Here is a 17,905-nt window from a genome sequence, read left to right as displayed (position 1 = left end):
ATATAAAAGAAAATGCAAAGGATTAAATAACTTCAATTTAAAATATAAGTGCAATGCCTGGCACTAATAGTTGCTTAATAAATGTGATTTGATTGATGAAGGAAAGAGACAGTCATAATGCCTAAGCAAAATAGCTAAAGATGAGATTTACTTACAGGAATATTCGACAGAATAAACTGAAAGTGACAGAAACACTTCCTTATTGAAAGATAGACTGATTCCTTTGACACTAGGATTAACACCAGAAATAGAACCCTACTAGTTACTTATTCTGGGCGTCCCTGGTGGCTCAGATGGTAAAGAATCCGCCTGCAATGCGGGAGACCTGGGTTCAGTTCCTGGGTTGGGAACATTCCCTGGAGGAGGAAATGGCAACCCACTCCACTATTCTTGCCTGGAGAATCCCCATGGACAGAGGAGCCTGGCGGGCTACAGGCCATGGGGTTGCAAAGAGTTGGACAGAACAGTGACTAAGCACAGCACAGTTACTTATGCTAGGAAGAAAGAAAAATAAGCTCTTTCTAGATGTTAGCCAGCTAACGGGGCAATATTTGATGCTCTGGGACACCTAGAGTTTCTGCTGTTGGTAAAACGAAAGACTTGCTCATTCACAGTTGGCACACCAGGATCTGGTTGCCCAGATATTTCGCACTGTAGACACTTAAAATCAGTCCCCTCACGCTTCGTCACTTTACCTCCCCACAACTTTCCCCATCCAGCAGAACAGGCACAACAGGAGGCCACTCAAGTGCTAAGAACAATGAAGTCTGTCACATTCAAGGAGAAGCATTCACAGTGCTAAGACTCATTTATTCTGAATAAATCTCCAGTGAAAACGCACGGACAAAATAAGCATGCAGAGCAGTACAGCAGGCTGCGGGCACACTGAGTCAGACACACAATGGAGGGAGCAGAAGCAACAGAACAGAAAAACAACATAAAGAAACGCTACGGTGGCCCTTCTCTGAAAGGGAATTCACTCCCCAGATAAAACGAAGAGCCTGCTAAGGAATGTCAGAGGTGGTGAGCTGGTGTCTGGGCCAAGAGAAAACTTCTCCTAAGGATACAGAAACCCTAAGAATAGGGCTGATCCCAAGAGCTGAGAAACACAGAAAAGCAAAGTCAGGTAGATGTGCAGAGGCGAGACTGGGGAAGAGAAAATGCAAAGGCCCACCTCTGATGTGAATAAAATCCATTTCTTTAGAAGAATGCTAAAACCCCTCTATCTTTTAGAAAATAACTCACGTCTGAAAAAAGTACTTCAAGAGCAGCTTTCTACTGGCCTTCAGTTCCTTTTTCTTCTGTTAATTTTAAGCAGATTTAAATTTCTAACTTTTTAATTAAAAAGTTATGCCTCCTCTTTCCACAAGGAGGCCCCTCGCAAATGCAGTTGAGCATAACTACTGCCAGGAATATGAGCCACCATGTCCAACCTTCCTTTTTGACGGAATCTTCTTAAGTACTACTCCATTTTGCATGATAAGGACACATATCGGATTCAGGACTTCGAAAATTCTTAGAAAGGTGTGGGATTCGGTGGAAAGTACAGTAAAGCCACATTCGTGTGGCACATGGAATAGGAAAGCCTTCTTTCTCTCGTTTACCAGGGAAACCTGAGATGCAGCTGTGCAGCGCCACGTTGCAAATGGCACCATCAGTGTCCATAATCCCAGCAGGCTCAGAGAGTGTGGGAAAGACGTTTGCAAGCAACTATTTCAACGTTCAATTGAATACAAAGATCTAACATCCAGTTCTACTTCTTTGCAGAGACTTGAACAGGACAATAATATTGGCGCTTCTAAAGACTGAAGAGCAGGTTCAAGAATTAGAACATTTCTTGCTATTGAGACTATAAGACATAGAGTGAAAGCTACAAATGAAAACATTTTGAGCCGTTTATATTGTTGATTTGGAGTACGTCTGAACTGCGAGACCACAGTAAATAACCAGTCTTAAATGTATTAAATGCTAACGACAGTCATCAGCGGAGATTTTCTTTCTGTGGTTGGAGATAAAGATGCCCAGTCTATGTTCACTTCATCCTTTGATCAGTGTCAGCAGCCTAGAGAAGTTAGTAGACCATCTCAAAACTACTCTACCTTCCGACTCTGGAGGTATGTTCCAGGGGGAACGTTTCATGCAGGAAAAGATAGGTGTGTGCAAAAGTATATCCCCTGACAAATTTCCACAGCATTCTACACATTCCAACACAAGACCAACAGAAAAAGAGTGCAACTTGGTCAGTCCCCTGACCAAGGCTAAGATGGTAGACAAGAGAAAGAGGAAGACGGAGATACAGGCTTGCTGGTGCTGGTCTTACATCACTGATGAGCACATTAGTTTTCTTAAGCTGCCTCATGATAGGAGTGTCATAAGATGCGGCGCCGTGCCCGTGACCTCTCCTTTGGCCTTTGATGTATTCCACCTAGAGTGCCAGCAAGACAGCAAAGTCAGAACAGGCAGGGCCCACACAGATGGGGTCTCCTGGACCAGGGGCCACACCAGGACACTGTCAATCCTGAGGAAGCCTTCCCAGGAAGTAATCCCAAGAAGGGAGCTCACAATACCACCTGGTCGGGTGTCATTCTCCACATCACAGGATTCACCTGAGGTTAGAAATACAGGCCTCGCTATTTTCAAAACCAGCAAAGTCTTCAAGATTTCAACTTGTTTTTAACTTGCTAATAATATGAACTTGGTTAAAAAATACATTAAAAGTGTTTTAAATTGAAAAGTTCTTGTTACATTTTACTATTCTTAGAGATTCCACTACTTTTTGTGGGTGATTTCATATCTTTGTTTCAAGTATTTATACCATTCCATTAATTTGTAATAAAAATACTGCATTGGCATTTTAAAAATAAAAACTTAAAAAATCATATTTGCTTATCGTTAGACATCTGAACTTTTTGTCTCTTCATAATTCCCATTTCTTGTCACCTGATGTTACTATTTGTATCTTCCAAAAGATTGGGATTCCATGTCTGGCATTGCTGAAAGGCATATGTACAATCACCAAAGGTATCCTAAACCTATTTCTTCAAACAAATACTTGAGAAAACAGTAAAGAAGAAGATAAATAAATATTTAAGAAAAAAAAGAGGAAGGCAGGGTCTCAGAACGGGAGGAGAAATAAGATCCTTGAGCTTGTCTTTCTGGAGTAAAGCTTGCTCTCTGAAAGATCTGGTGTTGGTCATGGAGTCTCTGATCTAATGTCCGAAAACTTGTCATAACTCAGGAGTATTCTACATAATTAGTCTAACAAGGGAAATTAGGTAATGGGGCAATCAACTTTGGGCACATTTCTGAGTCCATCTTCTCACTAAGATGGAATCTGCTAGCATCAGGCATTCCCCCTCAGCTCCCTGTGCATACCTCAATCAGACACAACCCCAAAATGTAACTATTTATCCATAGACATAGAGTCTGAGGACATTTATTCCCCCTCGTTCCTAGCCCAAGCTTTCAATATATGTTTGTTAAATAAAAAAGCTAAAGTGACTGCATCTGATAGAAATTTTCAAAGCCTTTTGTGATATAATTTTCAAAGCCCTGAGTGCTATCAGAGACCCCGTATCTCTTTGATCACTAATACTGCACTTTCATTCTGGGAATCACTCCTTCCTGCAGGGTCTCCAAGCATTTCCTCGCAGTAGAGTGGCTGCTTGCCCATGTGTGTTACCTGGCTGCTCAGCTTGGCTGCCTTCTTGGCCATTTCAATGTCGGGGCGACCAAGCATGCTGAGCCCATGGCTGCCTTCCTTGCGGTGCTTGGCTCTGTACTCCACCTGAAGCAAAGAAAAACAAAACGGACAACATGCTCTAGGTGGCCGGTGCCTTGTACTGCTTGCTCGCGGTGCATGGCGGACTGGCAACGTTTTAACCACCCACTTACCTCGCTGGCCTGTTTGGCAGCCTGCGTGGCCTTCTTGATGTCTGGCCGATCGGCCACTGTGGTGTAATGCAGGTTTTCTTTTGCATCTTTTTTGTAAGCGACCTTCATTTGGAGAAAATACATTGGCTCATTTGAGAAACAGACTTTCTTTCTGAAAGGAACCTTTCTGATTAAAACCAAATCAATCCCGCCACCATATATCTTAAACCACCAGATATAGAAATTAGGGCGACCACTCACTGGGCGCAGCCCAGCGTGCACCAGTGTGGGATCCCCTGGTGCAGGTGGGCCCCGGAGAGTGGGAAGAGGAACTCACGTTACTCTGCTTCTTGGCCACGTCCATGGCGTGTTTCACATCTGGGGGCTCCAGCATGATGGAGTAGTTGGATTTGCCTTTCTCCTTGACAAACTTCTTCTTGTAATTTGTCTGAAAAGAGCCAGAATTACTTAGGTGAGGAGGGGAAGCCGGGAACAGAATTGTTTTACTTGAAGAACTGTGAGAAGACCTCAAGGAAAAATCCATGGTTCCCTGTTTTGGTGTCATTTTGGTACTGGGGTGTCTTGCCCGTATTCTGGTTCTTCTCTGTCATTTCTGTCCTGGAGCCTGACATTGAGCCACACGCCACTCTTTAAAGAATGAATGACAGGCAAAGCAAACTCTTTCATTCATCTTTTTAAAATAAAGGGAACCTTATAAGGCTCATAAATACAAATTATTAAATATATGATTTATTATAAATACATGATACAAAAATAAATACATGATTATTAAAGCATTATCCATACGGATGTAGTGGGCAGAGATTAGGGAGATATGAAGATGTGATTTTGATTCTCTAAATTGTTCAACAGTTTAAGGAGAAGAGAGATGATGAGACAGATAGATTTTCACTATCAAAGCTTCCTCCCTTTATTACCACTAGGGTAGTGATATCCTCAGTGCCAGACAAGACATCCTATGGTAAAACCCATATCTACCACAGTTGCCAAAACTGGAAAGTCAATAAATATTGAGTCTTTATTATTACTATTTTTGGTTGCGCCATGTAGTATGCAGGATCTTAGTTCCCCAACCAGGGATCGAACTCTGCATTGGGAACACGGAGTCTTTGCCACCGGACCACCAGGGAAGTTCCTACTGAACTGTCTTTTAAGCCAGTGTTCAAAGTTCACATATAGGTACTGGCTGTAAGAGTGAAGTGACGTAAAAGAAAGTGTGTGTGAGGAAAAACATGACTTTCAGTCTTTTGCTGGCTGCTAAGATAAAGTGGCACTGCTGTGGCCAAGAGTCCTGGGGCTGGTCACTTACATCACTGACGTTCTTGGTCACTTCTTTGACATGAATAGTGTCCCGGGTCTCTGGCAGCGTCGTGTACGAACCCTGCGCCAAGTGCTTCTTCACATACTGCTTGTACTTGTTCTGGGAAAGCATAGAGAGCTTGTTACAATGCCGGCCTGGGGCATCAGCCCAGGACAGAAGGCGAGCATATAGGCTGCCGGAGGGGTACCTCGGACACCAGGCTGCTGACTGTCTTTGCCAGGAGGATCTGTGGCGTGTCAGGCACGGCATGACAGCTTCCTCTTTCCTTGACGTGTTTCTCTTTGTATTTCAGCTGCAGGGGTGAGAAAAAGGCATTTCTTCAGCTCCTCTGAGTCTCCTGCAAATTTTTTATCAAGCTCCTGAGTTACTAAATAGAGCTGGGAGAGTAGTGTCATTGACATAGTTAGAAACATTAAACTCAGTATAAGATTTGATGTTTAGAAATCTTGGGAAATACCAAAAAAGGATTTTCTTTTATCTCGTGCAAGCTGAGGCTTTAATAACAATCAGAATGAACGTTCTGATGAATCTTTATATATGCAGCTTTAGTTCAGAGCACTTTGAAATGTCATTGGAACCTCCCCCAAGCCCTGGGAGGCATTATTAGTCCTCCTTTCCAGCTGAGGAAACAGGAAGCATAGGAAGAGTGTGACTCCATGAAAATGAATATGTTGCCTTATAGAGTCCAGCCAGGCCCTCAAATCCCCAGTTCTGGCTGGGAGGGCTGGCTCGTGGAGCCTCTATATCAGGCCCGGCCACCTGACTGTAACAGCTTCCCGCTGCTGCCACCCTGCTCTGCCAAGTTACTGCTGTGGACTGGGGTCAGCAGCCCTCCTCAGTCCACAGGGTTCCCAGGGTGCCCCTGGGGACTGGGCTGCAGAAGACAGCCCTGCGTGAGGCTAGGCCTCTGGGAGGGGACCGCATGCTTACGTCACTTTCGATTATAGAATTCTTCAGGGCCAGCACCATGTCTTTATCATCCGTGACGGAAAGCTTGCAACCCTTGAGGTACTCTCGGTCCAGCTTGTATTCAAACTATAACAGAAGAAAGGCAGAGGAAGCTGGAAAAGGGTGCCAAGCGCAGGAGCAAGATGATATCTGGTTAAATTCCTAGGGAGCCTTCTTGAGAGCACTATGAGGATTTGCTGCCAGGATGGGGGCAAGGCTTTCCTGGCTGGGTCCACTGCAAGCTGGGCTCCTCCTCGCCAGCCCCCAGGCCAGGACAAAGCTTTCCTGGTCCTCCCGTGCCTCCCTCAAGAGCCATTGGTGTTTGGGCTCAGCCATGTGAGACCAAGCTGTGTGGCCAGGCCTACTTCCTGAGCTTGCCTTTCACACTTCACAACCCTCCTGTCCTTCTTGGATCTCAAATGAGCTAGGGTTAACACAGCGACAGTGGTAACTATGGATAATGAGGGATGTTTCTGCCCTGGGTATGTCATGCAGTTCTCTCTCTCTTATCTCACATCGCTCTGCTGCAGGGTCGACTTAGCAGCCTGGATGAAGTCTGGGCGGTCAGGGGTCCATTTCCAGTAGGCTTTGGTGGCTTCATACTGCTTCTTGTAATCCAACTGTTTTTAACAAGATAGAAACAGGTCAGTTCATTAAGTGGCCGGAATTCACAACCACAAACGCAGCACAGAGGGACTCAGCTTGCATTTTAACATTTAACAAATCATGATTCTTTATGCAAAAAGACAGCCCCAATTAAAATTTCTATACAATTTACGCAACTAGTTTTGTCATCCTATGGGACCCCTTGGCCTCAAAATAGAAGCTAATAATTTTTAAAGGTTCCAGATGAAATGATTTTTCAAACTAACTCTGCCAGGGCAGTTTAATTATTTTAAGTCAAGTACTTTTAACTTCTAACTAAATTCAGACAACTTTAAAAAAATTATTAAACACTTTTTATTTTCTGCCAGGCACTTACTTCTCAAAGTGCCTTATAAATATTAACTCATTTAATCTTCATCACAACTTCATGAACTCAGCAGCTGAGGAACTGTCTAGAGGAGCTAAGTAGGCTGCCCAGGTGAAGCAGCTAGTGAGCAGCAGAGCTGGGGTTCAAGCCCAGGCAGCCTGACTGCAAAGGGCTTGTGTCCTTGCCTGGTTTGCGTTTGAGCTGGAGGACTGGCTACCTCAGGCTGAGTCTGAGGAATAGAGTGTACGTAATATCATTTGAGTGGCCTTGCCCTCACTATCGGCCACATTTCTTCACTCTTTTTGTCTCTCCTTTCTCTTGGTCAAGGTATCATTTGTGTACAATAAGATACACATGCTTTCATGTATTAATTTTGATCAAATTTTTTCCATTTCATTGTGAAAATTTCAAGCATATGAAGAGTCGCAAAAAAAAAAAAAAAAAAAAAAGTTGCATGAGTCTTACAGAGAACACCCGTACACCCAGCACCTAGATTCTACAACGTACATTTCACTGCATTTGCTTTGTCCCACATCTATGCTGCTACCTTTCTCTCGGTCCATTCTCAGGACACCTGTAAGCTCCCTGTCAGCCCCTAAAGGCATTTCAGTTTGTTTGCCCTAATAAATACAATTCTCTGTGGCACTAGTGGTCACAGCTTGGATTTTATAATCTTTCATTATATAACCACATATATTTTTAAGAAGTCAATACTTATCTAAATGCACAAAAATGTTTCTGTGGTTGAGGCTTTAAGATGCCCCATCACACACAAGAAGAATCAGCATAGAGAGACGTGAGCAGGAGGAAGGTCTAGGTCAACTCCTGACAGCATCAAGCAGCTCAAGTGTTCTCTGTTTTCAGAAGAAGCAGGCTCCAGAGTTTGAGGCAGGAGAAATACATAAGACTGGAGACACTTTTAAAAATGTAACCTTCATTTCAGAATTAAACTCCCATTTCTCAATCTCCTGACACAGCGGCTGAGTGGGTACAATATCCCTGGGCCATCCTTGCTTTTTTCCCACCTTTCCCTGGTGAGAACCATGGGAGCATTTAGAGGTCAGCATTATCACTCATGCTCCAGGGCCCAGCCCTTGATCTGGAGTCACTAGAACGCAACCACCTGAAGTGATGCCAAAAGAGGCCATGTGTGCTGCAGAAGCTGATGAACCCCTGTTAGATTTGGGGACTTACATTGGTGTTGACTTTATAGGCATCCTTGGCTGCTTTGATATGAACAGCATCTGGCTCAATGGTACAGTTGGACTTAGTTCTCTGGTAAACTTCTTTGTATTTCAGCTGCAGGAGGAAACACCGGTGAATTTTTTAAAGCAGCCCACAAGTGTCTTAAAAAAAAATTAAATCTGTAACTATAGTACACAATGCTTCTTAAGACTGAATACATCTGTTGTGAAGAAATGATGCAGCCATCGCATCTAGCAGACATGCACTTATCCCGTCTCAGATCTTAGAGTCTGCCCCTCAGGACACACTGCATCTGTTCACTGAGTCACCATAGAATTTATGTCCTCTGAGCTTGTGCTGTAAAGAACAGCTGGAGAGCAGTCTACGTATTTTCCCTTCCCCAAATCAGAAACTCCAGAGTTTAGAACATCCTAAAAACCATTGATGGAAGACAAGACTTCCCCCAATGGCTCACCCGAATGGGATCAGGCTTGTCCCCCTTCCACACCCTTGGAGTTGTAGCTGTTATCATGTTATGCTGTAATTATTTATCAGTCTATTCTTTCTATTGAGCTGAATCCTTTGCGGGCAAAGTTGTGCACCATTCATTATTTCATTCCTCTCAGCAGGCACTTAACATACAACATATGTGCTCAGTCACTCAGTCATGTCTGACTCCTTGCAATCTCGTGGGCTGTAGCCTGCCAGGCTCCTCTGTCTATGGAGTTTGCTAGGCAAAAATACCAGAGTGGGCTGCCATTTCCTCCTCCAAGGATCTTCCTGAGCTAGGGCTGGAATCTGCATCTTCTGCGTTGGCAGGCAGATTCTTTACCACTAGTGGCACCTGGGAAACCCCCAGGGAACCAAATGCCTGATGAATCAAGGTACTGATGGATGAATGCTGTCATCACTATTGCCATTGCTAGTGCCACCACTAGTGAGTTTCGGTGGGAGGGGGAGAAACAGGGAAGGCTTAGCCTCTGTGAGCCCGACTGGTCATTTTTTCCACCTTGAGCCTGGAATTTCTAGCTTCACCCATTTTTGCTCCTTTTAAATTTCAGGGCCCTGGGGCCTTATCTGGGCCTTCTCACTAATTATTCCAGAAGGATCTTAGGTCTTAACATGGTTAAATCTGAAATAAAACTGTCCAAAGGAGGCCACGGTAGTGCTTACTAAATTTGCCTGATCACGTGAATCACAGTTTTCTGCGCTTTTTCATAAATGTAGCAAATCAGTAGCTTTAGGGTTCAGGCCTGGACACCCATATTTTTCATCAGTTTGGGTTATTGTTATAATCAGAAAGCTTAAGGAAATGGATGCAGAATTGCTTCATTTTTTTTTTTCCCAGTGAGAGAGAATGGGCTGCTTCACATAAGGGATCTACCTTATAGATCTTTATGAATACCCAGTGTTCATGTTTGAAGTGCCAAAACTTATTTTATATGAAAAATGTAATAAATATTTTTTAATGATTTATACATTTCTGCCTTCATAAACAGTACATGGATATATTAAACATTTTTCTAGGCAATTCAAAGTCAATAGTGTGAACCCATTTGTTTATCTACCAAAGAACGCCTCAGTCAAGGCTTTGGGGTAGGGATTCCACAGTTGCTTTTAGTATTCCTTATGATGCCCATAAAGCCATGGAGTTCTTTAAAATATTAATCTATTTGTTACCCAAAATGCATGGAGATCAAACCAGTCAATCCTAAAGGAAATCAACCCTGAATTTTCATTAGAAGGAATGATGCTAAAGCTGAAGCGCCAATACTTTAGCTACCTGATATGAGGAGCTGACTCATTGGAAAAGACCCTGATGCTGGGAGATTGATGGAGGAAAAGTGGGGGACAGAGGATGAGATAGTTGAACGGCATCACCAACTCACTGGACATGAATTTGGGCAAACTCAAGGAGACAGTGAAGGATAGGGAAGCCTGACATGCTGCAGTCCAGCAAAGAGTTGGACACAACTCAGTGACTGAACACCACCAACCAAAATGATGACAGTTTTCCACCACGGAATCTAGCTATGTATATCAAAGTATATGGATATAATTTCTACTCAAAGTATTAGGATTTAATGGCTACCTTGTTCCTCTTAGCCGAGATGAAGCTCATAGAGTATTTATTAATAGAGTTTATGGCCCACTGCATTTTTTAACTGGTCTCAACAATATCCTCCTACGCTACATGCTTTTCTGCAATGTGACCTTCCCATTTGTTCACTCAGAGGCCTGTGTCTCTTCACCCCTTGAATCTAGGTGCATACTGTGCCCAGCAAAATAATGTAACAGTGGCTGTGTCATTCTAGGAGTAGCCCTTAATGGGTCTGGAATCTTCTACCCCAGCCTCTTAGGACACATCCACCATGCTGTGAGACATCCAAACCACAAAGGCCACATATAAAGCTTCCTGTCTGTACCTGAGTGCCCTGAGTGCCCAGCCAAGCTGCGATCAGGCGCCAGCGCTGGGAGCAAACAATGCTTGGTTGCTGTGGCTCTCCTGAGCTGCAGCTGTCTGCTGGCCCATGTAATAGAGCATCTACTCAGCTATGCCCAGTCAGCTCACAGAGTGCTGAGCGGAAAAAGGATGACTGCTGTCTCAAACTGCTACAATTTAGATTGATTGTTACACAGGTATAGGTAATTGGTCCTGGATTTGTTAAATCACATTAGAAAGAGGCCAAAGTGAGAGGGGCTGCAAAGCCATCCCAGTACTTACATCACTGACTTCATCTTTGACCTTCCGGACATGTAGCAACATGGGTGTGTCGTGAATTGTGGTGTAGCCTCTGGGTTTTGCTTTGTTGTATTCCAACTTATACAGTATCTGAAAGAGATGTCAAGGCAGAAAGAGCCAACTTTATGCATCTCAATTTATATTGTGATGTATGTAAAAATATAAAGGGAACATTGTTGCTTTTGTCATTGAGTATATACAAAGGATTCCTATAAACTCATCAGGTTTTCATGCTTTCTGCAAACGCTCCCATGGCTCTACAATGGGGTATCTGCTAATTTGGCTGGGATGACTCTTTACTCTAAAAGAAGAGTCCTGAGCAGAGTAGGACATTCAGTGTCCCTACCTCCCTTCCATTAAATGGCAGTAGAGTCTTCCAAACAGGTAACCATCTAAAATGCCCTTCCACATTTGCAAATACCCCCAAGGTCAAGAAACCACTCAGAGGTCCCTGTACTTACATCACTGATTTGTTTGTTGACTTTTGTAGTACGTAGGTGTTCTGGAGTATCCACAATTGAGGTAAACTTGTCCTTCGTGTTTTCATAATTCTTTCTATACTTGATCTAAATTGCAGAGGAGAAGAACAAGTTAACTTGAAGTAGGAGAGGGCCTTCAGGGACTCTAGCTTTCCTTTTGAGACAGTCCCATGGAAAACAACAGGATTATTATATAAGCCATAGATATGGAGAATGATGCCATGCTTTCATATTAAATCTTTTTGATAGCAATTGGGTAATAGAGTGAGAAAATTATAATAAGAATAAAATAATAGTTTCCAGATTTTTTATCCATGTGGAGACTGAGCCCCAGAGAGGTTAAGAGTATAAGCTAAGGGCATGTGTAGAGTGAAATCTCAGAGCCAGGCCTAGACCCATGCTCTCTGGAGTCTGACAAGTAATGATTCACTCACAGTAAGCTGCATTAAATATATAATTTCTTAAGCTATATTTTCATATCAAAGATGAAACATGAAAAAAATGAATACATACAGTTCAAAGCAATTATTTTAAAAGACATTCACTTGTGAAACTTTCAAGTCATGATTTTTTTTTCATGCACATAAGCAATTTCAAGCAGACACAAAGAGCGCAGCAAAATTCCAGGCACAACTCTCCGCTGATCATATCAAGAGGAAGAGAAAAGTTCAGGCAAATAGTATGTCCATAGGAAGGCATCCTCATTTCATGTGTGGGTCTGATGTCAGACTAAAGTGATAAAATAAGTTCCCAATACAAAAGATTGATTAAAAACTTTTTGGGGGTGGGGAAACAATGGCATTTTATTAACATTGTATCTGGTAGTTAGGCAATGACCACTGTTTTTTTTCTGCTTCAAATTTACCTTTCAACATATGATGGAAATGTGGTGGAGTATGCTTCAGATGACCTTGTAGGAAGGCAAGGTGATCAGTACTATTGTTAACATGTGTGCGTGAGGACAGATGTGCTGAAATAACCTAACGAATACAGCATTAAACATAAGAGGGGCCATGAAAATGTCCAATATTTAAAGAGCTGCACCATCATCCTCATCTCTTCAAAATGGTGCAGAGTAGTCATTAGAGAGCAATGTACACATTGGATGAAAATTTTACATATTCAGACCTTTTAAATACTGTCAAATTTAACTAAGATCCTTATCTCTAAGAAATCTATTTCTTTGGGGCAAACAGTGAAAAACATAAACTAATGTCACACCAATTTGGAAAACCTTGGCAGTGTGAAAAAGCCTGTCTTACTAGGCGTTCCAAAGGTGTCAGAAGACGTAGAGATGCTAGCCCCTGCGGCGCTGCACTCGGCCGCATCCAGAGGTAATCGGCAGGGCGTGGATGTTCATGCAGCTTTGTCATGTGAAACCAGCTGGGGCAGGGGCAGGGGCAGGGGCAGGAAACCAGGGGAAGCTTAGAGATGAATGCCCCAGGGCTTCCCAGTCTCCTCCCATCTCATCAGACATTACCTGGCTCCACATGTGTGTGTTGTAGAGGGCAGTCAACATGTCTGGACGCAGGATTTCATTACATCCTTGTTTCAGAAGCATCTTGGCACTAGATTTATATTTTCTCTGTTCATGCAAAGAGCAGTGAAGCACAAGAGAGACTTATGAAGACAGAAAAGACGGCGGCTCTATATCCCGGTCACCTCTGAGTGAAGAGATGTAGGCGTACACACTTTGTGTTCTCATGTGTACGTGTGGGTGAAGACACCAAATGCATTATAATGCCAAGCAGGCTGACTGTGAATTTGCTGCTGACCACCATAGCCTTTGTGAATGGGCAACAACGGAGCTAGACCCACCAAAATTGCCTCATAGAAAAGGTGACATCATTGGAGTAGAAAAATACAGTAAGGAGTTCTGTCTTCTTTCCATTAATTTGTTTGTTTCTGCATTTGCACATTAATTTGCACTTTGGACCTGCAGTTGGTACACGGGCCATCCAGAAGGATGAAGGGTGGAAGGACCCAGCTGTGCATTGCCTCTTCACCACAGCACACGTGAGGACACAGAGCAGAGACTGGCACACTCAAAGAGCTCGTGGGCTCTTTGGGTGGCTAGACAGATACTCTGGAACAGAACATCCCAATATCATAGGCAGAACCTATGACATCCTTGCAGCAGACGGGACGACATCTCATGAGAAACTGGAGCGCAGTCCTGCTTGGCCATCCAGGCGGCCCCATCACAGTACCTGACTGATCTGGTCGCCTGCGATCTTAGCCAGCAGATGTCTAGGCTCATCGACTACCAGGTGGTATTTATCTTTCCGCTTCTCATAATCAGCTCTGTATTTTTTCTGCTCAAACATCATATCAAATTATAGCAAGAGTACAATTTCAAGGCTGTATAGAAATGTCCCAAGATAAACACTTCAGAGAGCCAGAAACGTGTCCTTTCTAGAGGTGGGCCCCCAAAGCATCCAGGGTAATGAAAACAGGAAGGCAAAGAGAGTTAAACAAAGGAAGATCACCTGGAGAAGGCTGGGGCTTGGGCTAGACCAATTATGACACCCAAGTGGAAGCACCTTGTGCCTAAAATGTCCCATCTTTATATATGATGTCAATAGCAATGTTGGTTTTATGACATTCTATATTGTATTTATAATAGGGCACTGACAAGCTATAGGCTTACTACTCAATGCTGGTAGAATCAAAAGCATATTCATGGACACATTCTAATGCTAGTTAATTTAATCTTATTATAAAAGAGACCTGGAAATACTTCATGAATTAGAAAAATAGAAACAAAATGTATCAAGACTGTCTTCCTAAGAAGTTACTGACAGTAATTCTTCAGAGTCATCCCACCTTGAAATCTACTGAAAATAAAGCAAATTTAAAAACAAAAAAGAAATACATTGAAATAAATATACCATTGGCTATATTTTCATTTTTTAGATTCATTTTACTAATTTTCTAATGTTTTTGAATTTATGTAAATCTGTAGAAAATACAAAGACAGGAAATTAAATGTAAAACCATCCAAACATATGTTAATTCATAGCTTGCTTATTTCATCATTTTAAGCTAAATTTAACTTAAACTATTGCAAAGCCAGTTCCACAAAACACTGGGTAGAAGACAGAGGAATATCTTGAGTGCAAATGGACACTTCTCTGCAATGTGTGAGTAACTATGGCAACGTGTTTGAATGTGTGAATCACAACTACATGATTAGAGCTGCCATTTCAGGGCCCTGGTAAGGGATACTAAATTAACTTTGAACTTCTGGGTCTCCCAACTCTATACAGAATCCTGCTGAAGGGAGTTCAGCTGAGAGGCACCCAGAGGGCTGTGCTGGCCCACGCCAGTGTCGGCAGAGGCCATGCTGGCTGTGGGCCCTCACTCCACTCTGTACAGGCCTTTCATTAGCTCTTATTCCTGCTTTTGGCAGAGCCGATAAAACAGGGATATCGTAAGTGTCTTCCCAAAGACTCAAAGGCTTTCCTGTCATTTCATGTGTTGAGTTTTAATCAAATGTCACTTATAGACTAGTAAGGTAAGTTAATAGGTTGAACTGGATCAGGTCATACGTACCTCATTCATCAGTTGAGTTGCAAACTTGAAATGCCTATTGATTGGACAATCAGCAACATACTTGAAATTTGACTTTGTCCTTTCAAATACCTCTTTATACTTATACTAGAGAAAACAGAAACATGGTTACTTGATAGCAGGTTGTGATTATCTTAAGAGTGAGACATGTGTGATTAATTCATTCATAGAGTTAACAAGTAATTATTGAACATACTCTATCTCCCAAAGCAATGAAGCACATACCACCCCAATGCCTTGAAAACTAGCCCCCCAAATACATACTTTCATTGAAGAGACATCAAAAGGATCTATTCCCATATTGGGTAAAAATTCAAATCAGTTTCTTCTTTGTTTCAATGTTTATAGTGATAATTATTTTACTTTGAAGATATTTCCATGTGTATGTGAAGGCAGTTTTTAACTCTTTAATTAGAAGTAGTTTTCCAGGAATTAATCAGATAATTATAATATTTTAGAGTAAGAATATGCTAGCATCTAGACCACTACCTGTTTTTAAATAGCCCCACAAACTAGACAATTTTTTTTAATAATCTTTAGGGATTGTAACAAAGAATATGCGACAGAATGAACATGGTCCACAAAGTCTAAACTATTTACTATCTGGCACCTTTCAGAGAAATTTGCTGACTTCTATTTTAGAACTCAAAGGAAACTAGTCTGACTGCTTTATTTTGTAAGTAGGAAAATGAGGCCATAAAAAACAGTTATTTGCTTCAAGTCACATGTTAAGTTTGTGAATTAAAATAATCTCACTTTATATCTGCTGCCATATCAAATCATCCAGAGACATATTACTAGGAAGGAAATTCTGGAAGAGCCATGGGGAGTTGTACTGAGATGGCCTTTTATCAAATTCCAAGGAACGATATAAATAAATGATGACTGTTGTCAATGAGGTCAGTACTAAAATATTCCTGAGTAGAGCGAATAACGCAGTATGTTCCTACTTTAGGGTCTAGAAGCAAGGACAGAGATGGAAATATGAGATGCTGTTTCCTCAGTTCTAGTACTCTCTGGGGGCAGTGGAGCACACTGCATGGATGTGGCCATTATCCCTGAGTAGATACATACCTTGCTGTAGAGAGTCTTGTTCTTTTCAGCCAGAGTAAAGTCGGGAGTATCATAGGCATAGCAACCAATGCCTTTAAGCCAGGTCAAATCTGCTTTATATTTTACCTGGGAGAAGAACATCAAAGAGTTTTAAGAACTTACCTCCAAATAGCAGTAGGTTAGGATCAACAAAAGTAGAACAAATAGAAACTCTGACTGTGAGATATATGGAATAATAAAGTACTGAAATAATTATTTAAGAGGTGTTTCCATTAATACTGATTTTTGCCCACTTTATGGTATATTGTACTGCATACGGGAATTCTCATTTTATTTATTTATTTTTTTATGTTTTTTTATTTTATTTTATTTTTTTAAATTTTTAAAATCTTTAATTCTTACATGTGGAATTCTCATTTTAATACCAATTAAAGCAATTCAAATTTAACAGGCATACTTTCCTAGAGAGTATATCATTAAGCTGGCAGCTGTATTTTCATACAAAGAACTAAAATTTCTTTCTAAATGAGCATTGTTATGTGTCTTAATTGCTTCATGAAGTAGACTCTTCAGTAGATCAAAAATAGGTTATTGTTTAGATGAAGTATATCACTTCCAGACATGTAATATGATGTAACACATTTAAAAGAAAAATTAGGCTGATAAATTTGAATACATTTTTCTGTCTCCCCAAGTTGAATCTCACTTATTCAGCAATGAGTGTTGGGACTTGAAATTCCATACACAAGAACTAAAAGTTAGTCAAGTTTCAATCAGTTGTTATACAGTGTTTGATTTCATAAGTCATGTGGGCATATGAATTTATGTGTAAAAACAGATCTCACAACTCACATCACTAACTGCATCAGTGACTGCCCGATGGTGGAAATGCTCAGGGCGATCAGGAATGGACCTCCAGATTCCCAGCTGGCTCATGTAATTCTCCTTGTATTTTATCTGTAAAACCACAAAGACAGTTTTAACATCTCATCCAAAGTTAACATTTAAAAAATCTACTTGTTTCCAGAGAGTTTTAGGGAAGGGAGGATACTTTTAAAAATGATGGTGGGTTACTGAGTCCAACACAAGCAGAAATAAGTAGGGACGTACTTTGCTGATGTGGTCTGTGACTGTGCGATGGTAAGCGATGTCTAGAGCATCCTTCACAGTGTGGTATTTCCCTTTGGTCTTTTGAAATGTTTCTTTATAGCGTAGCTGGAAAGAGAAAAAGCACATGGATTGTGAAAAATGGCCGAATTATATAAAGAAGCTCTTTTAACCTTGAATTCTCTTGTCTTATTTCTTATTTTTCTCTTGAATAAATTTGGGAGAGATCAAAAAGCTCTTTCACATCCTGGAAAAGGACTTTAGGAGAAAACTAATGAAACTTGCCATAAAGTATGGAATTTAGTTAAAAATAATGTATCGATATTGGCTTGTGACATGGTAATATAGGCTGTTAACAATAGGGCCCTGGGTGCAGGCTATGTGGGAACTCTGTACTATACTATTGCTACAGCTTTTCTATAAATCTACAAGTACTTAAAAAGTTTATTTAAATGTAAAATGAGCAAACCAAAAGCTCATTTGAGAAGAAAAAAAAAAGCATAACTTTGTTGAGCCCAAGACCTACTAATGTACATGGAAAAAGAAGAAAGATTTAGTTTTAATACCTCCTGGTATTAAAATGTCTTCTCCATGGAGCAATCCTGAAATTTGATTTCATTATAATCTCT

The 17,905-nt window shown here is 41.4% G+C and overlaps 1 protein-coding gene across 19 annotated transcripts in view; it reads right to left on the bottom strand.

Moving 5' to 3' along the window:
- NEB (nebulin) overlaps positions 1 to 17,905 on the bottom strand; it is a 217,018-nt gene that overhangs the window by 30,517 nt on the left and 168,596 nt on the right. For 18 of the 19 annotated variants that reach the window (XM_052636101.1, XM_052636104.1, XM_052636103.1 and 15 more), the window contains 15 exons: positions 17,280 to 17,384; positions 17,022 to 17,126; positions 16,191 to 16,295; positions 15,099 to 15,203; positions 13,024 to 13,128; positions 11,526 to 11,630; positions 11,047 to 11,154; positions 8,331 to 8,435; positions 6,679 to 6,783; positions 6,146 to 6,250; positions 5,403 to 5,507; positions 5,204 to 5,314; positions 4,211 to 4,321; positions 3,895 to 3,996; positions 3,683 to 3,787 (listed from right to left, as the gene is read on the bottom strand). In XM_052636101.1, coding sequence (XP_052492061.1) covers positions 3,683 to 3,787; positions 3,895 to 3,996; positions 4,211 to 4,321; positions 5,204 to 5,314; positions 5,403 to 5,507; positions 6,146 to 6,250; positions 6,679 to 6,783; positions 8,331 to 8,435; positions 11,047 to 11,154; positions 11,526 to 11,630; positions 13,024 to 13,128; positions 15,099 to 15,203; positions 16,191 to 16,295; positions 17,022 to 17,126; positions 17,280 to 17,384 — 1,587 coding nt within the window. Of the gene's footprint in view, positions 1 to 3,682; positions 3,788 to 3,894; positions 3,997 to 4,210; positions 4,322 to 5,203; positions 5,315 to 5,402; positions 5,508 to 6,145; positions 6,251 to 6,678; positions 6,784 to 8,330; positions 8,436 to 11,046; positions 11,155 to 11,525; positions 11,631 to 13,023; positions 13,129 to 13,753; positions 13,859 to 15,098; positions 15,204 to 16,190; positions 16,296 to 17,021; positions 17,127 to 17,279; positions 17,385 to 17,905 lie in introns of all 19 variants that reach the window. The other variant, XM_052636102.1, reaches the window with a different exon arrangement.

This window comes from Budorcas taxicolor, chromosome 2 (assembly GCF_023091745.1).
Source record: "Budorcas taxicolor isolate Tak-1 chromosome 2, Takin1.1, whole genome shotgun sequence".
In the NCBI taxonomy this organism is placed as follows: Eukaryota; Metazoa; Chordata; class Mammalia; order Artiodactyla; family Bovidae; genus Budorcas; species Budorcas taxicolor.
The sequence above is the reverse complement of the archived record's forward strand: the minus strand, read 5'-3'. Positions and strand labels throughout refer to the sequence as shown.